We start from the raw sequence: 23,478 nt of genomic DNA on the forward strand, positions 1-23,478 counted from the left end.
AGTTCCAGTCTAATTTGCCAGTTCTCAGCTCCTTTCTGAACTCCTTATTTTCTTCTAGACACCGGCAAAATAACAGATTCATATTTCTGTAGCTCTACTCTGCCTTGTAGATTTCTCCATGTGATCTTTCATGTTGGAGGTGGCAGTGGCTGAGCCTGAAATCAGTCATGAGCAAGTCGCTTTGGAATTTAAAAGCTTGCCTACTTCAAAATTCTCCCTAGTTTTTTGCTTCTCATCCTTTTCTCTGCTCTACTACGATTTCAGCCCAGCATTGACAATGGGCCAGGTGACTCCTTGTAACTCTATTTCTTCAGTTTAACATTTTCCTTTGACACTGGCTCATGCTTGAAACACCAGGAAACTCAAGGCAATCTCCTGGACAAGGGTTGTTTACCTTTCTAAGGTCAAGGCAAGAGTTGACATGTTTAGCTTCACCAGGTAACATCCTTGCTAAATTACATCTTTCATTTTTACCTGACTTCCGTTATCTCAGGACCATCCATATACACAAGATGATAAGGAAAATAACCTCCAGCCTGGGAAGACAGGTGTCCACCATGGCATGTGGGACCACCCAGGTCAGAAGATTTCTGCATGGTAAGTAGTGTATTCTGAAACAGTTCCTGGATGGAAAGCATTTTCCTCATCTGAATGCAGCAGAGACCTTGCCAGCAGTGTTCTGGGACCACAGCAAAGAGCGACAATAGTCTTGGTGTATGATAGTCTTAAAATATATTGAGTTACTATGGTATCCTTGGTGTTTCCACTTATAAAACATATCCCTCTCTTTGGGCATGGTTGCAGGACTCGGTTCGCTCACCATAATGCTCAAGCAATGTTCCTGGAGCAAATAACAACACAAGTGCAAAAATGGTGGCAGAGGAACATTCACTGATAGCGATGAGGATTATAATTCATCTTAACAGTAGAGATATTTTGCAAATACTTCACTTACATAAAACATAGCTTTGGTCCTCTTGAAGTTATTTGTAAATTCACCCCAAAGAACTGCTGAAGAGGGGGATAAATTTGCTGTGATGACGACAATTTGCCTTTTATCAAACAGCTCTCTAGTTACTACAAATACCCATGCAAATAACTCACTTTTCTGTGTTTATGCCCAGGTGCTTATGTCAGGATTCACCCCTCCGTCCAGAAAGCCCTGATGGAGGGGAGACCAGTTGTAGCCTTGGAAAGCACCATCATTACACATGGCATGGCTTATCCTCTGAATCTGAGGTGGTGGTTTTTGATGTTCCTTGTTCAACAAAGTTATAAGAATGAAGCACATAACTGGTGGATTAGTATCATTTTTCTTGGTCCAGCCAAAGCCGTTGCAAGAGCAAATGCAAATGTCAGGTTTTTAGGCATGAGGAATATGAGCTCAAGTGTAAAACAATTGTATTTGGACTTTTAAGGACATATATGGGGAGTTATTAAACATCTCTCTTCCTTTAAAATGTGGACACGTCACCACTTGCTCTAAAAGACAGCTACCAGCCTTTTCAGCTGCACAGTTTGTGCAGACATTGAAAACACTCTGCAGCAGTTTCTTTTCCTGTATCTTTTGTAATGCAAAAGGGATTGAAACACAATAGGGAAATCTGTTCCTTAGCCCACTCAGAGCAGCTACTGTGAGAGTTGCTGGTCCCTCTCCCTGCCTTCTGTACCCTGCATGGAAAGCTCCCCACCTCCACCTTTTATTTATTGATGTTCAGTAGACTTATGTTTTATTGAGTTACATTGCACTCTCCCATCCATCCTTCCTTTCAGAAAGCACAGAAATGTTTTGGTATTGATTTTCACCTTGCTTTTTACCTGACCACTATTCTGCCTGACATTCTGTCTTAGAATGAAGCTCTAAAAACTCAGTTTTGGGGAAGAGGTAGTTTCAGTAGTTAAAGATTGCCTAGCATATGTCCAAGTAATTCAGAAAAGGAGAAGAAGCTGTCTTAAAAACGATAGTGTATGAATAATCAAGTATAAAATCTGTGAAACATAAAAAGACCTAGTCTGCAGCCCTAAAGTATCCTCAGGCAGCAGCTTTTTGGCACTGTTGTTACTCTAACTGCCTGAATTGTGAAAAAATATGTCCTGGTCATTTGACCAGGGCTTAAATTAGCTGGGGTTTCTGTGATGATCTATGACCTCAGAGGAATAACAGGTAAAAGATACAGAAAGGTCCTATTTTGAAAAGATCCCTATTTTCAGTGGTCTATTGTACAACCAAGTTTGCTTGTAAACCAAATAAGTTTTCTTAAAACTGAAGCACAGAGCTTGGACATTGCTGGCCTGAAAATGGGAGCTTTACACTTCTGCAAGTGCAGTTAGGAAGATTCTGCACTTCAGATTATGAAGATACAGAAGAGGAACAGGACTTGGCCGAAGCCACAAGAACTGTAAAATTGGGTGTGATGGCCATCAAACATGGCAGTTTTCTTACCTGATTGTTTACCTCCCCAGTTTGTGACTGTTCCTTGTTCATCTCATTTTAGAATGGCCAGAGAGGTAGAAGAAACTGTAAGAACAAACGGAGCAGTGCCAGCCACTGTAGGTATTTTAAGGGGCCAAATCCACGTGGGACTTACAGACGAGGAACTCGAGTTCTTGGCAAGCAGTAAAAATGCAGTTAAAGTGTCTCGGAGAGATTTTCCTTTTGTCCTCAGCCAGGTACAGTATACAGACTTTCTGTTGCAGTCTTTTCTACATGGCATTAGTATGCTGCTCTCCAGGTTCAAGCCGCTTTGCTTTTAAACCTCTTGAAAACATCATGTAAAGTAGTACCTTACTGGTAAGCTCAAATGTGGTCCTGAGTGAAAGTACCACAGAGTAAGGGACTAGCAGCCATCAAATAGGGCTCCTGAAAAGTCATTCTGGGTGGGCTGGCAATCCATGAACACTTAGCTAAGAATATTCTTATTGGCACGATAAGGCATTGTCACACTGCATGCAAACTGCATGACACGTAGGCCATCGGGAACTCAAAGTGACAGCTAAAGGTGACACCAGCTGCCCATGGTACCTTCTGGTTGGAACGCCCTGCGGAACAAACGCCTTTGCTATCAGGGCAAGAACAGCTCATGTAGCAGGGACGGTGGATGACTTCCCTTCCTTTTTGCCCAAAAGAATATTTGTATCAGAATTTCACTGGTCAGCTGGTGACAGCAGGCTGTCGTGACATTGCTGTGCATCAGACCACATCAGACCGCTGCTGCCCACATGCTGTATTCTCTCCATGTCACCCTGGGTGCTGACTGTGACTGGGTATTCCCTGACAGGGCCTGTCCGGTGGCACTACTGTGTCTGGAACAATGATTGCTGCACACAAAGCAGGAATTCCTGTGTTTGTGACAGGTGGCATAGGAGGTGTCCATCGGGAAGGAGAGAACAGTAAGAACATAATTTTTTCTGTATGTTGCTGTTATTTAATTCCATCTTATTCCTTTTCCCCAGTCTGTCTTACAGTAACTGTCTGTTCAGAAGAGTAAAGTTATCCTTCTTGACCAAACTATGGTTGTTTTCTCCCCAGTATCTCCTTTCTAGAAGCTTCAAAATATTCCTCTTGAGCACTGGCCAGTTGTTAAGAGGGTGGAGGCTTCTCTTTATCCTTTGCTTACATGTGGTTGGTTATATGGATATTGTTTGCTGGTGCAACAGGAGCTGACTGCACCTCTCCCTCTTTGTAATAGTTGGATAATCTGATACTGGCTACTGAACAGTGTTGTTATCAACTTCTCCCAGATGAGGAGAAGGGGAGTCTCACCACAAAAGAGACTTAGACTCTGGTCTGTATTAGAGGAGTGTAATCCTCTCTTAAAAAATGGCCCAGTCTTGGCAGTGTAGTCTGTGAATTCGGTGAATTCTCTCAGCCATATGTACTTCTAGCATAGCACAAATGCAGTGCCCTGCTGTATGGCATTCCTTTCAGTCGTGATGTGAATTCCAGACCAAGAAGTTTCCTGAGGTCAGCAATGCTCTTGTGATGCTTTCTTTTTTTTTTTTTTTTGCCAGCAATGTCAGTTCCAAACTCAAGATCTCCTTCAGTGGTATTCCATCTCCTTGAACTTCATCCTTGCTGTATAACACCTTTTTCTTTCTTTTGTACCAAAGATTTGCATAATCTTTATCAATGTGATCACAGAACCAAGAGATACAGTGCAAGGCTGCACCTCTGCCCTCAGCCATGTAACTTTTTTCTGTCAATACCTCTTCCAATCTCAGCACGTAAAGGCATGATCTAAACCTGTAATACGTTTGTGCATCTAAGCAGTTACAAAATCAGGCAGTGGCATCCCAGGCAGACACAGCTTTTTAAGAGGGCAGGTCACATCAGCTTGGAATAAAACACAATCACCAACATGATGGCTGCTTGTCCCCTGACAGCTATGGATGTGAGTGCTGACTTGACAGAGCTAGGACGAACTCCAGTTGCTGTTGTATCTGCAGGAGCCAAGTCTATCCTTGATATTGGCAGGACACTGGAATATCTGGTAGGTAGCATGGGCAGCGGGGCCTGAAAGCAGATAATGTTGTTCTTTGTGTACAGAATGACCAGTGGCATGAGGGTAGGTACTAAGCCTAAGACTTTTAGAAATTATTACTGAGAGTACACCAAACCATATTTACAGTTCTATGGTCCTGGGGCTGTTCAAGCACTTGGCTACTCCCTAACATAAATCTATCCATGTCCAAGGGGCTGTTCCGGCAGCTGTTCCAACTGAGGTCAAAGGCAGTGCTAGCCATGCCCTCTTTCTCTGGGCTTAAACTTGATTTTCTGGGAGAATGCTCCCAGAAATTGATGGATGAGGAAAGCTAGATCCATCAAGCACTACAATAAAATCAGAATTAAAATGGGAATCCAGATGATTTTCAGTAGAGTCACCTTTAAAAGTTTGGTATGTTGGAAACCAGCAGAGCCAACACTTCAGGTGACAGCCAGCATCAATACTTCCCAATTGCAAACAGAACTCATTTATATTCCTGTCAGCTCATGACATATCTTCAGATCACAGGGTGTTACCTTGGACTCAGTGTTGTGCTAATGACAGCTGCATGGCTTTTGACCAGCTCCAAGCACAAGCAAAGGACGTGCATGCCTCCCCTCTCTCAGTAAGCCAGATTCAGTCTAGGCAGTTACCATGTCTGGCTCTTTGCTCTGAGATATGTTGTTGGGAGAGTGGAATAGAATGGGATGTATAAAAATAACCAAGCCCAGTGCTAAAGAAAGGCAGTTTCTTTCTGGGTAGAAGGAAAAAGTCCCATTCTTTACTTGGGTCCCCTTTCCCTCTGCTGATTACCTGCTTGTCTCGCCTCCACTGCTGCAGGAGACTCAGGGTGTCTGCGTGGCTGCCTTTGGAGAATCAAGAGAGTTCCCAGCCTTCTTCTCACGCCAGAGTGGCTTCCAGGCACCGTATCATGTCCGGGACGAAGAAGAGGCAGCTAAACTCATTGGTGTGTTTTAGACAGGAAAGGACCATGTGAGGTCTTGGAAATGAGGGACACAAAAATCACCTTGGATGAGGCACTTTCTTTAACTCTGGAGAAAAATTTCTTTAGCTCTGGAGAAAATACACTATTCCACCTCCCCCATTCCTGCTTCAAAAGTGCTTTGAAAATGAAGTAGCAGGGAAGTCCAGTCTTTACAGCAAGTAAAACTGCGAGCCAGCTGCAGCCACTTTGGCATGTTCATTCATTTATGTTCTCTTCACACTGGTGAAGTGGAGGGAATACACATATTAATGTGTTGGCAAAAACAGTTTCTGGGCCTTCAGAAATGGAATCAGTTTAAAAAAGACAAAAATCCTTGCCCCATTTGCTGAACAGACAGACTCAAAATAAACAGGCAGCTGTGAATTGGTTGGTGGCTGGAGAAGACCCTGATCTTGGGTCAGCTAAGAACCAGAGCTCCAACTCTGAGAGTTTCTTCACCCTGCACCCACTCTACTCTATCCTTTTCCTTCAGCACTTGACTTATCCAAGGGGAACCACTAACAATCTGCCCATCCTCTCCCAGACAGTGCTCTGGGGCTAGGCCTGAGCAGCGGGGTGCTGATAGCAGTTCCCTGTCCCCAGGAGCGAGCTGCCTCAGGCCAGGTCATCAAAGAGGCCATCCAGCAAGCTCTCAGTGAAGCCAGGTGAGAAGCAACCTCCACCTCATCCTTTGCTCACCCAGTGGTCCTGGGAAAGTAAACAAACTCAGAGACAGTGCTATAAGAGCTGTAGCACAGCTTAACCTTGGGCATGGGTGAGCCCACAACATACTTTCAACTGTAGATTTATCTAACCCAAAGCTTGTTTGTTTACAGTGCTTTTTATGGTATGTGGTTATGGAGATAAAGTATCTGCTAGCAACAGTGCTTCTCTTATGATGCTGTTGCAGCTCAGTCCTTCTCATCTGCAGGCATTTTCTTTATATTTGCAGGTCCAAAGGGATCACAGGCAAAGAAGTGACCCCTTTTTTGTTACAGAAGCTCATAGAGTTAACTGATGGGAAATCGCTGGACTCCAGTATCCTTTTACAGAATGGGGGGATAAAAGGCAGTACTCCAGCGTCTTTCGTATCTCCTCTGATGGTGCTTGGTGGAAAACACTGTCACTTCATTGACAATTTAGCAAGGGGCAAACAGATGAGAGTTTAGCAGCTGCACCCTGATTTTTCAGGAGCATCCTTTCTGTCTTCATCCCCTTTTGCATTAAAAACTGGAGGGCAAAACAGACAGCAGGTGGTCTAGAGCCTAAGGAGGTCCCTCATACCTGGCCCCTGAGCTTGCCTGCTCTGCAGTGGAGTGTCAGGATACTGTTGCCCATGGTGAGGTTGCACTCTGGAAGGTACCTGGGCTGTACATCACACTGCCTCATCCAACTCTTCACGTGGGCATGGAGTAAGAGAAACTTGGAAGAAAAACACCGCTGTGTGAGCAGGAATCCTCTTGCACAGGCAAGAAAAAAGCAGATCTACCGAGATGCCAGCGTAGAATCTAAGTGGGCCATATTCACATCCAGGCTCTGCTGCCAGCCCTCTAGGAGACCTGACCAATCAGAGCAGATTAGTAAAGGCATTTTTGGATATTGGAGCTGTATGCAGCCAAAAAAATGGGGCTTTCAAAGCCGCTGATGCTCTGCCCCAAGTGCTAAAAAAATTGCTTATAGTGACTTGGCAAAATCTCATTAGGTATCTCTTTCTGGAAAAACTGGCCAAAATCCTCTAATGTTTTTAGGCTCTCAACTCTAATTTAAGCACTTCACCTTCTCTTTTCTCTGTGAAGCCATTGCTTCTATTCCCTATCTGTCAAATGGAGAAGACAGGCTTTCTTTCTGTGGATATTGGGGGAGGAAGGTGAAAAAAATGAAAATATCAGAGTGTTCATGCAGTACTGTAACCCATTATACATGCCCCAAAAGGATTATGGTATGGGGAATCAATTCTACCAAGCCTCACAGCACGTATTTCCTACTTTCTCCCTCTACACAGTTCCTACATAAGCTTCTAACAGGTCAGTCTTGCTGATTTTTTTTCTTTTCCTCAAAGAAATGCCAAACAGACCTTGCACTGATCCAGAACAATGCCAAAGTGGGCAGCTGCATTGCAGTAGCCCTGAGCAAACTACAGAAAGCCAGAAGGAAGGGGAACCTGCCTTGGCGAGGGGACACGACTGCACCTCAACCAGTGAGTCCTCTGCTGGCCTCCATATGATGCCTCTGTGCTGACAGCACAAGATAAATTTATATCTGTTCCCAAAAGTAAAAGGTGACTCAGCCAGAGACCAGTCTTTCTATTTCTCACTGTCAGACATTCTCCCTTTGGTACTTTTTATTCTTCACGGATAAACATCTTCTCCTCCCCCATCCACATTTACAGGGAATAAACACTGCCAATGGCCTAATCCCATTAAGTCTTAGACCATCAAAGCCATTAAAACTTTAATCACATTTTCACCTTTTACTCTGTCCTTATGTACAACTTCGACTATATTGCTCTTAGTGCCAGGGAACTCATGACTACAGGAGTAGACCTGAAAGAGGGTGGAGAGAGATATTTTTTGCTGCAGAGCCATAAATGTTTATAAATATCTCTTTTTGTTGGCCTCCTGCTCATGATTGACAAAATCACAAGAGTTAAAGCACATCTAAACAAGATTCACTATAACCCTAATACTCTATTCACTCTCTTGGATTTTGTGTGTGCCATATAGTTTACAGGAAATCTATTTTAGGTGGTCTTTAGAGAGCTGAAAGATTTTCTAAAACCCATTTGCAATAGGATTTGTCAACATAAAAGAGGGCACTGACTCCAGAGGCAATAACCCAGCATTTGATGGAACGAGAAGAAATAGCTGTATGTCCCCAAAGAATCAGGAAACTTCCTGTTTGTGGAACTGTACTGCTTATTCTGGCTTTGTAGGACAATAAAAAAGCAATCTGTATAGTGTCACTGGCTATGGCAATTCCTCCTGGGAGCTTGCAAGAAATGACTGCATTTTTCTGCCCACTTTTTCCCATTTTCTTTGCTTTTTTTTTTCCACAATAGTACTTGAATATTTCTGAGGTTTGGTATGTCAGAAATTGTTCCAAGAGAGATGGCTTTGAAGTCCCTGGCATGACCAGACCCATGTGACTTCTTACATTACTCTGTCATCTCACAGAGAAACCACCAGCACGCCTGTGTGCACAGTCACATCCCACCTGTCACGCTGGGGAAGGCTATCAGCAGGCATAATTTAGAAATCAACATACAGAAGAGATTTTGCTTCTTTCTGTTTGGGATTGTACAAACCTGTGTCTAGCCATCCAAAATAAGCACTGGTCTTTACACTGTAAATGAAACAGTTTTCAAGAGGGGTAGGAAAAGTGACTAGGAAAAGCAAACTCAACTTGGAAACTTTTTCCTCCAATCCTTCCAACCACTTTCTACCTCTTTCTTCCCTCTTAAAGGTGGTGATTGGAGGTATCAACGTTGACTTTATAGCCAAGGCGCAGAACCCTGACATCCTGGTACTGTATCTATAGAAGTTTTCTTAGCACCACTGCATTTCTAGCTACTTTTAAAGGAGTGCCTTTAAAAGGGGACTGTGGGGGAAGGCATTATCCATGTATGATATCCATATGTCTGTATGCACAAGCAGGTGTGGTGCTACATACTTGTTGTGTTGTCTAGGTGGGCAATGGAGTGAAATATACTGACCTACTCTGTCCCCATGGTGAAAACCATTCCTGCCACTCAAGACAGGGACAAAGCAATCCATACAATACAACTCTGGCCTCTATAGTCTTTGTTAAGGTGCCTTGAGGCTGTTTTCTGACCCCAAGCCCAAAGAGCTCTTTTAGCAGAAGAGGTGCCCAGGGCACTCTCAAGGCACGTATTCAAAGAGCAGTGGGTAAAACCCCTCAGTGTGCTGTGTCAGCCCCTAATTCAAGACTCCATAGTGAGGAAATCCCCAGCTAAGAGCCAGCTCTGGCTGTCTGGGACTGCCTTAGCTATGAAAAATAGCATGAATAAGAGCAAGAGTGTCAGTGTAGAGTACTCATGACAGATTTGAGTCATACACACAAAAAAAAAAAAGAAAGGCTTTTAAAAAATAGAACATTCTAAATGTTATCAGACCCTCTTCCTCTCAATGTGGTTTGAATAAGAAACAATCAAGAAGCTCAAGTAGAACAGACCTGGGACTCCCCCACTCAAATGGTGGCCGTTTGCATGGCCTGTACAATTTTTGTTTAGCTATCTGAAGTACTGCAGATTGAGGTGCAAACTTGCTGAAAAATTCTCTAGTGTCTCGAATTGATCTATGCTGATTGCCAAGGCAGGAAGCTTTCACTGTGAGATGGGGCAGCCTCAGTCAGATAGGGAAAGATGTGATGGGAAAGCTGTCCTTAAGGAATTCGGCTATTTCATGATGCAAAGACCAAACAGTGTTATAAAGCTCCAGGGTGAAACATGCTCTGGCACTGATTATGAAGGCTTGTAAACCCAAAAGTTCAAGTGTTTCATCTGGGATCTAACCAATACCATACAACCCCACGCTCAGCTATCAGAACAAGGAGCAGAGCTGTGTCCAAGGGTGGATAGGCACTCCTCGGCATGTCAGACATGAGTGCAGATCTCTGGACCACCTATAGCATGGTGTCATGGGGTTATTTTTGAGGGGGCCAAGGACCACTATAGACCCCACTGGGAACAGCTGATGGGGAAGAAAAGAGATTTTTAGTGTTAGATGGAAAACTAAGGTGTTAGCTGCCCTTCTGTATAGTAGCAAGCCTTAGAGCCAATGGTCCATCATGGCAGCTGTCCAAATGCCAAGCTGCAGGAGGATTTGGGAACTGACAGCCAAAATGTTCCTGCTGACAGCTAATGTGGTTAGGCACAGAGGAAGAGGCTCTCTCAAAAGCATTGCTTTGTTTTGACTTTTTAAAGAGATTTTTTTCCAAAGGGCTCAGCACCCAGCAGGTCCCACCTTTATGCCTGTTGGATTTGCTGTAGAGCACTGGGGTACCGCTCACACCACATGGCGTCTCAGCAGGAAAGCAGCTGTATTCTGTACTGGTTGTAATTCCCACATGGCTTTCAAGGCTACCCAGAAGCTAAGTGTTTTGTATGTAACTCTCTGATCTGCTGAGATGATTGCATGGTTTTGTTCAAAGAAAGGTGCTGGAAGAAACGTTATGGTTATAACTCCCTCGGGACACCCAGAAGTTGAGCAGAGTCTCACTTTTACATTGGGAATTCAAATCTCTAAAGACACTGAAGAAGGTTCCAGAGACTCTCTCAGTTCTCTGGAACATTGCCAGAAAGCATCAGCTCTGCTTTATTTCATATCACTTCAACAAGCCCACTTTTATCTAAGTCCTTTCATCTCAGCCAGCCCCACCTGAACACAGTGTAGAGGAGATACCTGAGTACCACTCGGAGTTAGGACAAGTGGCAAAGTATGATGAGAGTCACTCTTGATTTCTTTTTTACTTCAAAAGCTGGCTGCTGGTTTCTTTCTTGCTGCACCCACCTGCTATTTTAAAGAGAAATCTAGCATCTTCATTTCTTTTAGGCCCTGTGGGGTTGTACAACAGCAGAGGTCACTCACAGGTGGATCCCTGAGTGGTAGGCTGGTACATCTGCTCTTAGGGCAAGGCTGGGCGTGAAAACCCAGCAACTGTACCTCTGGGAGCACAGGGAACTAAAAGAGTTCAGGATCAGCCTACCAGGCAACTAAAGGACCTCATGAGTATTTTCACCATTCCTGCAGACATCAGTTTAAGAAAGCAGATAGTGGAACTACATAAAATACAGTTTGTGCTCATTAATGATGGCAGTGAGCACCCTCTTTAAGATTGAAACAGTGGCTAGTATTCAAAGCCATGTTGTTTGACTTGCCTAAACAAGCACCCTTGCTTTTTACTTTGGAGTGTTGGGGTCTTTTTCCTTTGCTATTACAGATAGCGAGCTTCAGAGTTAAAACAGTCCAAGCTCAATGCTTTCGAAATCTGCAACACTCAACAGGACGCAGTTGCAGATGGAAATATCCTCATTCCCGGCAGTGCCAGTGGCAATTTCCCAGGGAGCATGAGGAAATGTAACCAAGGGGCATTTGTGTTAATGAGAAATGACAAGTAATGGAAATATGGACAGAGGCCATAAGTTGTTTATATAGAGGCAGTTCTGCTCAGGTGATGTGAACAGTTCAGGGCTTGGAGAACGGCCAGAGAGAAAAGCAAAGGTGTCAAGAATTAGCACCAAGTCTTACAAAGTACAGAACTGGGGAGAGTCAGAGCTAAAAAAAAAAGAGCCTGGCAGTCATAGCGGAGTAATAAAAGAGCATACTCGGGTGAGAGAGCAGCCTCTTACAGTTGTAGGGCTGGATGCAGGAGAAAGCGTTGTGTGCAAAGGACAGATGTACTGCTTCACACAGGGGGAGAAGAGTCCTTGGGGAGCTTCAGTTATACCCTGTGAAGATCATTATGACTGCCAGCAGGCTGGCTCCAGAAATGGAAAGTATGTGTCAGTACTTTATGAAACAAGAGCTCTAAAACCATTTGATAGTCAGATGAAGCCCAGATTGATCTGAGCACTTACTGATGTAATTCTTCTGGCAGAAGAATTAGGAGATGGGTGAGCGATTGCCTGTGTTCTGACACTTTGTCTGTCTGACAGAGAGGCAGATGGACAGAGGAGTGGAAGGCAGAGGCAAGAAAAAAAGAGAAGTTGATAGCCACACATGTGAAAAAGAAGGGTATTTTTGATGAGAGAGATGTTTGGGAAGCAAAGGGTGAGTGAAAAAAATCTTCAGGCTCTGAAACAGATCCTTCCATGAATAAAGTACAGAGACAGTACAGGCAAAGGCAACAAATACAATTTTACATTCAAAGAGGAAAATAAATAAAACCCCCCAACCTGTTTAAGGTGGGAGCTAAGTGGCCTGGAAAGCAGCTGCAGAGCCTGTCAGGTCTGGGTCAGCAGCTCTGGAGTCCCAGGCTGTCCTGAGCAGGTCAATTCAGAGTGCTGCTCATAGCCACAGAAACACTCATTAGCATTGTTCTAGGAGGTCTTAGCAAATAAGACCAAAATAGCAATTCATGGGGAGATCAAGTGGATCTCCCCTTCCAGAAAGCAAGCCTTTGTCATCGAGACTGAAGCCTGTAGATGGCCACAGAAGTTTATATTGCCCTCAGTCTGTTAGCTGGATGCCCTCTGCTCCCTCGGATTGCTGACCTGTATTCCAGCAACATCAACTTCACATGTTGATGCAGACATAGCATCTATGCCAAGCGGCCCTCCCAGTTTTGCCAACTAACAGCTTTTTCTTCCAGGGTGGTGGGCAAACAAATGCTGGAAGAGTGAGACGAACCTTTGGCGGTGTTGGAAGAAACTTGGCAGGTGCCTTGTGCCTGGGTTTGCCTGTGGGTGCATGCCAGCTGTGATTCGTCCTTTGGTATTCCTTCCACAGCAGGAGATGTTTAATGTTGTCGAGATTTGGGACACATTAGGCAATATACCAGTGGGCAGACTGCTTGGAAGAGGCAGGGGCCATTCCAAGAAATAAGAGGGAGGGAGTTGAGATGAGGAAAAGGAAGGTCCACAAATATGAAGCTAACTAGCATATAGCACCCTGACCCCAAACCAAAGTTAAATAAGCATTTCTGTTCTCCAGTGTCTACTGAGCAGCCTGGCCCTCAGATTTAATTAATGCCAGGTTACAGTCACAATAGAAGTATATTCTGAGTAAGAATTTGAAAGGAATAAGCTTGTTCAAAGGTGATCAACCACATACTATGGACAAGGGGAACTGGGGTACAGGAGTTACTGCAGAAGAGAAAGGGCTACAGTCCTTTGTCAATAGGAAAGGATCCCACTGTACCTGGTGCTCCAACACAAGCAGCAGCAGACCAGTATTCATGTATTGAAATTAACAGGGGCAGATTACAGAAACACGTTAGGATTATTCCTGCTTTTAGATGTTTCCCAAATCATCCTAACATAAATCTACTATCACTTCAGATCACTAATGAAGAAGCTTGAGTGCAAAAAAAACCACCCCAAAATACCCATGCCACCCACTGAGGTATAATTGGTAGTAACTTGAAGGGAGAGGAGGAAGGGTTTTCCATGAATCCACTTAGATTCAGTGGTTCTAGTGAGACATCGTTGTGGGAACAGTAGTGTGGGAAGGCCAACAGCAAAAAACACCATGCACAGAAACAGTGGGGGAAAACCTACATGCCTGTTATGATAAAGGAGTTGATGCCAAAAAAAATGTAGAATTTTCTTCCCCCTCCTCTTTTCTTCCACTCGCAGATGTTCCAAATAATCCGAAATTTCAGAGTGCTGGTGCAGCTCTCTGCAGAATCACCTCACTCAACTCCAACCAGTCATTTGCAACAGCTGCAGCTGAATTTCATCTTGATTATCCTTCTAGGCAAGGACTGATGAGCATTTAATTTTCCAGGAGAGGGCTTTCCTACAGACACCCATCCTGTACAGGCTGTCACTGTGTTCACACTAATCTGATGGATTTGTTAATAGCTTTTGTTTCCATTTGCATTTTAGACTGTTTAAGCCGTCTTGGACAAACTCCTCTCCTTTTATCTGCTGTGGGGAAGGATGAGCATTTAGAGTCTGTCCTGCACTACTGCCACCACATGGTATGTTGCACAGCAGTGGCACCTCAGAAACTTGGAAGTGATGATAATACATAGAGGGAAAAGTCTTCTCAACCCTGGCAGACATCAGAGCCACCTTTCATCAGGCTTAGAGTAGGAATAATTCAATGTTTCTTTAGTTACAGACAACTAGAAAACAAGGAGCCAACCCCCAAAACACAGGCTGCAAATATGTACCCTTTAGAGTCTGAACCATGAGGTCTAAATTCAGCTCCAGCAAGAGCTTGAAGGAGATAAAGAAGTAAATCAGGAAGAACCATGAAAAATTCTACTAAGGGCTAAGCACAGCAAGAAATAGGTAAACCTTGACTCTGAGGATATACAAAGCAATGCCAAAATCAGCCTGGCTTGGGTAAAGCCCAAGACAGAGAAAACCTGAAACTGGGTTTGCAGGCTGGACACCCCCCAAGCTCAGAGGAGCAGGGTCCTCTACAGAGCTGCAGGCACCCCCCTTACCTGTGCCACAAGAGAATATCTGACTTCAGCAGCAGCTTGTCCACCCAGGTCAGGGAGCCAGGAGCAGCAGGAGCTCCCCAGGACAGCAAGGCAGAATATCACCACCCCAGCAGGGAGCAAAAAAAGCCAGGAGGGCAGCCCTAACCTAGGGCATAAGGCAACTCCATAGGCAAGAGGCAGGACTGAAGGCAAGGGAAGGTGGATACAGCCCCCAGGTGAGGCTGGTCAGGATCACTGAGGCTTGTGAGTGCCCTTTAAATACCCTGGTATTCAAACAGAGCCCACAGTGCCTTAATTCTGGCTACCTGAGCAACTTAGCAAGTTGAGCAATGAGAGCTTGAACTCCATTTTGGTTTATAAAGGCTTCATAGCTTCTGGCCTCTAATCCCTCCTCTACACGGCACAGTTTGTGCCATCAAAGTGATCAGTCTCCCAGGGAAGGATGGACTTGCTGGCCAGCCACCAAGCAATCCTTACTTGTAGCAAAACACATTCCTACCAGTGTTGGAGAGGACTCTTTCCCTGAAACCTCCACCTTCCCTGTCAGCTCCTGGGGTAGATGCATTTCTCTGTCCACATGCTCCTTCCAGGACACGCCCTGAGTTGTGATCATTCACAAGACCCGCAGAGGAAGGACATGTCACAGCTGTGTCTGCCCCACTGCTGCAAAAATGGCTCCAAGGCTGCTTTTAGAATCTGTCTGGGCAGTTCATGAGGTGGCCAACGTAACTGCTAGCTGCAGTGTGCCACCAACACATGCCAGCACGTCAGCAGGCCATCAGAGTGTCACACAAGCTATGGGAGTGGGTGACTGGAGCAGACAGGGCTGCAGACCACTCTTTATTATGACAGAGACACAGCCTGTGGAACTGCATGGCAGAGACCTGTCACTCTCATTTACTAAAGGATTGCTTTAACCTGTGTTGCGTTGAAAATATTAAAAAATAGTCAAGCATCAGCACTGTCTAGACTGAGATACCCCTGAAATGCTGCTTATCCCAAGGGAGAAGGGAATTTGAAGGGATAACAGCGAGCTGGGCTAGAGACCGGGTAGGCACAGAGAAAGATTGAGCCAAGTGTGGCAGGGAAGAGAAACATGCTCTGTGTGTAACTGTCCTCCCTGTTTCAGGACATGGGTGCTGTCCTTCAGCTGGAGGGGAAGAGCACAGCCACTTATTGTGCTGTGATCACCAGTGCTGGAGAGCTCAGCATCGGCTTGGGAGATATGGACATCCACCAGCAGATCACACAGCAATATGTACGCACACCGTCTGATTTGTAAGCTTTTCTTACGAGAACGAGTGTGGACCTGTGACAAAAGACCACTGGTAAAGCCTGTACCATGGAGGAGTGGGTTTGTAGAGGGACATGGGAGATGCTAAAGTTAACCCAGACATTGGCCACTGAGATAGCAGCATGAGAAGCTACCAGAGCCCTCTGTTGCTGCTGACCCAGGTGAAGTTTCTGTTTCTGGTCCATAAGTATCACCACTACTACGACCCATGACACATAGGCTGGAATCCTCTTCATTAAGTTGTCCAAGCTAACCTATAATTTTTGGCACCTTAAAGCCAGAAATAAATCCAGTCCACCTGCAGAAATGATATTTCTCCTTATAGAGAAAATTAAAAAAAAAAAAAGGTCAGAAGACTGGTTAAAGCAAGTTTTCCCATTCCATCCCCTACCCACCATTCCTGTTGTTTCTACATGCTGAGTTGTATCAACAGAAACTGTTGCTCAGCACATCCAAACATTCAAAAACATCAGGGCTAATGGAAGCAGTGATTAAGGACTGATTCAGTGAAAGCCCCCTCACTGCACCCTCTTTCCCTATTCATTCTTTTATTGACAGAACAAAAGCCTGTGCTTCATGACTGACAGAAACATGGAAGTTAAGTGCAATTTACTTACCAGTGGCGTCTCCCTGAGGTGGAGCCTTCCTAGGCAAAAATATGGTCATCATTCCCACTTACATCCCCACCCTGCCTCCCCCAAGCCTTGGCAAAGAAAACTGTTACATGACAGATTAATTCTCCTGAGCTTTATGAAACAGCTGTGGCCAGTGGAAATTCTGAACCCGTCGTCTTCTGCAAAGTGTGTTCTGGCAGCCCTTCTTTCCGCCAGGACTGGCAAAGACACAGGAGGGATGGTGCACGAGTGCCCTTAGCTCTGGCCTGGCATCCAGACAGTGCTCCTGCAGCCCCAGAGAGCCAAAGGAGAGAACAGCAGCTCCCCACTCTACTGCTCCACTGTCCTCCATCCCTATGGAATTCAGTAGGGCCAAGAAGTAAAACACTGATGAACAACCGGTCTTAGGAGGCACTGTGCACAGAGGACATTTAAATGTCATGCAGAGTGGGCAAAGGTGTAGTGAAGCCAGGCATGGCACAGGGAATCCTGCAGTGGCATTAAACAGCAGCATTCTCTTTCCCTGTCCTGGTCTAGTGAGTACCAGCAACTTTCTTTGCCAGAGGGGCCCTGCCAATTGAGTCCAGCTCTTCATGGCAGGGAGCAGGGGAAGGACAAGGGGAGGAGATGAGGCAAATGAAAAAATCCACTTCCCTTGGTGAATCGGTCTTGTAGGTTCATACCTGCACCTAAGGGCTGCAATACAACTGAAAATCCTACATCAAGTCTAACTAGCAATCCTTTTGTCACCTCTGCAATGACTCAAGCTGTCCCTCCTCCATGTCCTGGATTTTCACTAGGTGTCCCAGTTCAAGGAGAACCTGTGTCAGGCCCCGCTAGTTTGCATTGATGGAAATGTGCCTCTTTCCACTATTCAGTACGTCTGCCAACTAGCTAAAGAGCATCAGCTAGCAGGTAAGGAAAACTTGCCCAGCCCTGGCCCTGTGGCTCCTCACAGTCTGTGTGCCAAGACATTCTGTGCACCCTGAGCCCCAACCTCTGCTGCTTGCTCGGGATACCCACTTACTGTCTGACATGCCTCTTATGTATTCTGCTACTCTGTTTCCAATGGACAAAACATTTCTGATTTCTCTTGAGTTTTCCTCTTCCTGCAGATAAATCACATTCCCTGAAGTGTAGTTGGTATAGCCCTTGGGCACTGCCAGAAAGCCAGGGAAAGCTGCTCTCCTTGTCTTTAATCTCAAGGCAAGTGCCAATTTGAGCACTTCTGCCAATTTGAGCAGCAATATAGTTTGCTTCTCAGACTAAGTCCTAAGGCATCTTTTGAGAGGATTTCTTTCCCGCTTCCCAAAAAATAAATACCCCCTCCACTGGCATGCTGGGAGCCCTTCACAAGGCTTCCAAAACCTTTGGAGTTACACCTTCATTTTTAAAAGCAAATCCTAAAAGAGGACACAATGATCTTAAAATCTGGCAGAGGCCCCAAAAGTAGCTAAGACAAGTAACAAAACTAAAGTCTGATTGTATCACTCCAGAGCCAGGAGCAGCTGTCTCATTGCTGAGCACGGAAAAGTAGACCTTGGGAGACCTTGTCACAAGCATGGGGCAAATAGTATTTAAGTTTCTAATAGATTACTCGTGTAACTCCAGTTGTGCAGATCACGCTAAGCCTTCTGCACTGCATCCTGCTCTGATGTAGAGATGAGACACTAATTAATTAATTAACTAACCAATTGCATTGTTGTTTTGAAGTGTGCTATGAGCCAACAGACGTGAACAAGGCCTCTAAGCCGTTCCTCTCAGACAGCTGGAAAGCACTCACATACATTTCCCCCAACCTGCAAGAGCTAACAGCAATAAATCGGACCCTTGGGAACCCTGTGCCAGCAGGTATTTAATACTCAAAAGGATCAGCAACACTTTTAGATAACCTACATCCTGGAGAAGAGCATTTTCTGCTCCAGCCCCTATTTTAAGCAAATTGGGTTATAACAGTGGAAATTCTTAAGTGCTCTCGGTGTCTTGCACCTCACAGCCATATCTGCATGGATTGTATGGACTGTTGATCTATCAGAGAGCACAGCAGGCCTGGCATGGCTCCTTGTCCAAAACCAGAGATAGCATTTGCCTCACTTCATCAGCTAAACAGGAGCAGTGTCTGGTTTGTAAATGTGTCTGAAGCACAGTGCTCTGAGGCTTCTGTCCCAACAGTACCATCCTGTGCCGAAATGAAACACCCCACCAAATGCAGGTGGAAATCCAACAGCATTAAAACAAGGAAGCCATGCTTCAAGCCAGTTTTTTTGATCTCTACAGACACATGTTTAGTCCCTTTGGGGGTTGGGTTCCCCAGCATAGAAGCCTAACAATGAGGAATTCCATGTTTCCCATAATTTGAAGAAAAAAAATGTTATCAACCACACTTCAGAAGTGCTCATAAATACTAGTGGAGTTGCTCATAAATAGGCTGCCAGCCCACAGAAAGGCCAGATGAGGACCTTTACAGTTGTAACACGGTTTTCCTTCCCCACTCTCTGAAGAGTTACCATGCAGGTTGGAGGATGTTGTCCAGACTGCAGCAGCCTTGGCCTGCCCTTTACTGGCCCACCTGCAGTGTGTGGTGGTGACCCTTGGCACTCATGGCATCCTCCTGTGTGGCAAGAGCCTGGGAGGGAGCATCTTGCTTTGTCCAGGAGCTCATGAACTGGTAAGGGCGCAACAAACTAACTCTGAGCTCTCGGTTGCTTCTTTCTTGGACCATATGGCACTGTTGCTATTTCTGGTGGCATGGCAGCAGTCCTAGGAAACATGTCATCAGTGCTGGAAAATGTATGTGTTTGGGGGGTGGCATACACAGCTCTGAAAGAAAATCAAGTTGTCTGTCCTATACTGCTGGCTCCTAGCAGCAGTGTTTATAGTCAGTTAGTTTTAAATGTGCTTACATGAATATTCATGACTGTGAGCTTCGTTTTCGGGAAGCTTCATTTAAATGATCTCTTTCAAAGCGTGAAAAAAGATTATTGCCTTTTTTTTTTTTTTTTTTCAGTCTTTTCTTTTTTTGTCAGCCATGCAGGTCTGGCATCACCCACATCAGGCCTTATCAGCGTTGGCAATTCCCACTAATTTCCCCTCTCTACTCCCACAGACTGCTGCTGCCAGCCTCTGTGCCGCCCACTACCCCACCATCCCCATCAGCAGAGAGGAGATAGTCAACGTCTCAGGAGCTGGCGACAGGTATGTTGCTCACTGCTTTGTACTCTTCAACTAAGTGTGAAAGGGCCATAATCGGATTTCTTTGAAATTCTACTGCAAAGGCGAGAACGACTTTCTGCTGCTGGAGGAAGAGACACCAAGGACATGAGAACAGGGCTGGTTACCGTGATTCCTTGCAAAGCACGATAAAAATGTCCCCTGAAGCATCTTGGAAGGCTTGCTTTTCTTTAAGATCTAAGCCTTTCCTGGCAATCTAAGAGTTCTGAATTAGTCTGGGCTGAGCTGCTAAAAGCAAAGTAAACCACCTTACATCAAAGCTGTCTTACTAACTAACTGCTTTACTTCCACACTTCTCCAATGGAAGTGGAACTGCCACTCAGTAGCAAAAATGGCCCTATAAAAGCATTTCATCAGGTTCTGCATTTGCCTCTGGCAATTTTGAAGCTCTTGCTTCAAAAGAGTCTGCTGTATAATTCTCCTGGCTGTTCACACAGGCCTGTACATAGGAGTGGGAAATGACAGCTATTATTGCTAGCCCTGCTGATCAGTTCTCAGTCTGTCAGAGTAATAGTTTATTATGCTCCTTTTTTACTTGACAAACTATATGTAGCAGTCAGGTGGGGTTTTTTTCTTGCTTCATATACTGAAAGAATTGATTCTGTCCTTTCATTGCCTTGGGCTAGACCAAAAGTCTGTACGTGACAGATATTTCCTTTTTTTTTCTCTGCTTACCTACCAGTAACTCAACATAGCAACACTTCTTTTTTTCTATTATCAGTGGGCAGAATGAAAAGGTTTTTTGGTGTGGTTTTTTGGGGAGTTTTTTTGTTTGCCTTTAAACATAGAGAGTCCTCAATATTTGACTTAGGATCAATCAATAATTTGCTGCCAAGCTACTTAGCCCACTTAGCACCAGGACATGCTCCTTGTGTTCCAGATCACCTCTGAGATGAGCTGACTGCAACTGCAAGCTGGTCTTCTCTAGGGTTGTTTGGAGCAATAGGTGTAACAGCAGGAAGAGGGGCTGGAGAAACCTCACGGAGTCAGCTTGCCTAAGGAAAGTTCAACTTTGCTCATGACCCCAACAGATGTCCCCAGTGTCTGCCAGTCCCTCCAGGGAGCCTCCTCTCTGCACCATCTGCTCAGAACATAAGTACCCCTTACTGCACAGCAATCTTTTCTAGAGGCTAATGTAAATTAAACATCTTCTTTAGGGATTCTTCTCCCTTTTTAAGAAGTTAAATTAAGGGAAGACCAAAGGTGAGATAAAGCATGCCACTGCCAACCACCTCCACTGAGTTATACTGGAGAACCTGGTAGTTTATTTTTCTTTCCAAAGCTATCTGAGAGCTAAGGGCTCATTACTGCTCCCATTCCTGAGGTAATGTTCATCAGGAAATCCCTCTCCCCAGAGTCCCCAGATCCATGTGGGGCAATTTTCATAGTCCTCTTGTTTGTCCAGGGTTTTTTTCCTAATAACCTCAGTTGCTCCACTGAGCTGCAGAAATTCCTGTTCTACAGAGTAAGAGTGCCAAAACAGGTTGCAAATGCCAGGAAACTGCCTTGACATACATGTTGTCTCCACAGCATATGAACTCATTGCTCAAGCCCAGCCTGTTGGCACTTTTAAAGGACAGAAGGATTTGGGTTGGAAGGGACCCTTAGAGGTCATCTAGTTTTAACCCCCCTGCAATGAGCAGGGACATCTTCAACTAGATCAGGTTGGTCAGAGCCCCATCCAACCTGGCCTTAAATGTCTCCAGAGATGGGGCATCTACCACCTGTCTGGGCAACCTGTTCCTGTTTCACCATTCTCATTGCATAGAATTTCTTCCTAATATCTAATTTAATCAGTAACACTTTCACAGCTTGGCCCTGTGAACCCTCACACTTCTGAAGCACTGGTCAGGGGGGAGTGCACATCCAGAAACAGTGATCCAGGGCACTTCTTGCCTTGGCTCTTCCACAGGTCCAGAGATGCTGTCCAAGGAGCTGAGCGTGTGTGCAGGCAGAAGTGGTGGCTGTTTGCTCCTTGCATGGGGCTGCCGTGACAACATAACACTGCCTGCCCGCACACGGCATTGCTAGGGGATGCTCCCCCAAATATTTACTCTCAACCTCTGGAGCTGTTGAGAGATTGAACACTTTATGGAACTCATAATCTTCTGTGCCTTTGTTATGGATAAAAAGATGTTAAGGTAATTAGCCCCAGTGCAAAAAAGGGGTTCTTTCCCCCTTCCCCATAGATGTGCTTATTAATCCTCCTTGCCATCACATTTTCCTTTCCTTGCTTCTTCCTCTCGAACGGCATTGTCTTCTCCCTTCTCTTTCACTTCTCCTTTGTCCTTCCCTAGCTGCAGAACATCATTACAGTAGTTAACTGTGAATAAAGAGTAGTTGTTCTCAGTCTATCACAAACACTGCCCGCAGGTATCCCTGCCTCAGCCGAGCCTTCCCCGGCAAGACAAAGTCATTCCCTTCTCTGAGTGGCCAGGAGAGGGGACTGTGCCTTGTGGGGACTGAGGGTGATCACTGTTGTTCCAAGCACTCACATTTTTTTACTGGGAAATCTCACATGGAAACCCACAGCAAATGTTTTCAAAAATCCAAATTTCCAATCTCATTTCGGCTTTGGATTTCTTTTTCCAGCTGTGCCTGTTGTCCCTCTCACATAGGTATGGAAACTTTACCTCTCACCCTATCCAACCCCTATAGGGAAAGGAGGGGACATAACGAGGCACCAACAAAGAGCAGAGAAGTGACAAAATAATTAGAGAGCAAGGGAAAAGTATATTTTTCCCTTCTTAGACTCCTTTCCTTTCTTCTGCCTCACCTGGAAAACTGAGAATAGAAAATGTGACGCAAGAGAAAGTACCTCAACTTGTGAGATGAGAAGCACATAAACTGCAAATAAATAACACTATTTTGTACTCTAAATTTAAAAATAAATATAAAAAAGCAAGATCTATTCTTTGTAACCTCAGCCCTCCTTTGTGACATATTCAGCTTCTGTAAGTGTTAGTTTGGGTCCAAATGAAAGCCCCTACAAATGAACAGCCACATTCCTGAGTTCAAAACTGTTCCCCTCCTGTTCAAAACCACCTTTCTTTCTCTCCACAGCTTAATGGCCGGAATCCTTGCAGGGATGCTTGCTAAGCATGACACAGAAACCTGTGTCCAGATGGGTCTGCTTGCTGCAAGCCTGTCTCTCCGTTCCTATGAGCCCATCTCCCCAGAAATCAGCACTTCCAGTGTCAGCCAGGAGCAAGTCAAGAGCAGGAGCTGGCCAGAGGCGAAGGTATGGAAGATGGACTAGAACACTGTGGCTTTCTCATCTATCACCTCCTTGAAGTCCCAGCATTCCTATTTCCAGGAACTGGACTGTTTTGAGCACTGAGCTCAAAAGCTGGGTGCTGACCAGAGGACTTGGACTTTCAGTACTTTTTGGGAGGTGAATTGTTTGTAGAGTGCGTTCGGTGAAAGCTGATATTGCACTGTTCACATTTATGTTTGTCTGCTGTTGTTAATGGTCCTTTTTCTTTTTAATTTTTAAAAAATTTTTATTTGGTGAGTTACAGCACAGGATGTAACTGTGGGCACCAACAGATTGGTGAACACTGAAACTCATTAAAACTAATTTCTAGTAGAGTTGGATCTTGGTGCTGGCTGGTTGAACAGACAAGTAAGTCTGGAGTACAGACTCACCCTCCGTTTCATATATAGTGAGAACCCTTGCTTGAGGAGCAGATCCCAGGTGTCTGATGCAGCACAAAAGCCAACCAAAGGTTGGTC

General features: G+C 45.0%; 1 protein-coding gene across 1 annotated transcript; it reads left to right on the forward strand.

Annotated features, from left to right (window-relative positions):
- Positions 1-23,332, forward strand: LOC126644588 (uncharacterized). The gene is made up of 18 exons (XM_050324128.1): positions 1-597; positions 1,125-1,239; positions 2,496-2,670; positions 3,279-3,390; positions 4,384-4,490; positions 5,325-5,451; positions 6,014-6,134; positions 6,422-6,507; positions 7,542-7,666; positions 8,932-8,991; positions 12,799-12,865; positions 14,036-14,130; positions 15,734-15,862; positions 17,313-17,427; positions 18,226-18,363; positions 19,014-19,180; positions 19,619-19,707; positions 22,807-23,332. The coding sequence occupies exons 1-18, from the start codon at positions 342-344 to the stop codon at positions 23,000-23,002; spliced, it is 2,280 nt and encodes a 759-aa protein (XP_050180085.1). The 5' UTR covers positions 1-341; the 3' UTR covers positions 23,003-23,332.
- The last annotated feature ends 146 nt before the right edge of the window (positions 23,333-23,478 follow it).

Source organism: Myiozetetes cayanensis, unplaced genomic scaffold (genome assembly GCF_022539395.1).
Source record: "Myiozetetes cayanensis isolate MyiCay16 unplaced genomic scaffold, myiCay2020 scf3, whole genome shotgun sequence".
In the NCBI taxonomy this organism is placed as follows: Eukaryota; Metazoa; Chordata; class Aves; order Passeriformes; family Tyrannidae; genus Myiozetetes; species Myiozetetes cayanensis.

What these genes read in the sequence shown, in the direction of transcription:
- LOC126644588 (XM_050324128.1), top strand. Translation starts at nt 342, where the DNA reads ATGCTTGAAACACCAGGAAACTCAAGGCAATCTCCTGGACAAGGGTTG. An exon ending in TTCCTTTTGTCCTCAGCCAG is followed by an intron (nt 2,671 to 3,278) that starts GTACAGTATACA and finishes ATTCCCTGACAG; the next exon opens with GGCCTGTCCGGTGGCACTAC. An exon ending in AGCAGATCACACAGCAATAT is followed by an intron (nt 15,863 to 17,312) that starts GTACGCACACCG and finishes GATTTTCACTAG; the next exon opens with GTGTCCCAGTTCAAGGAGAA.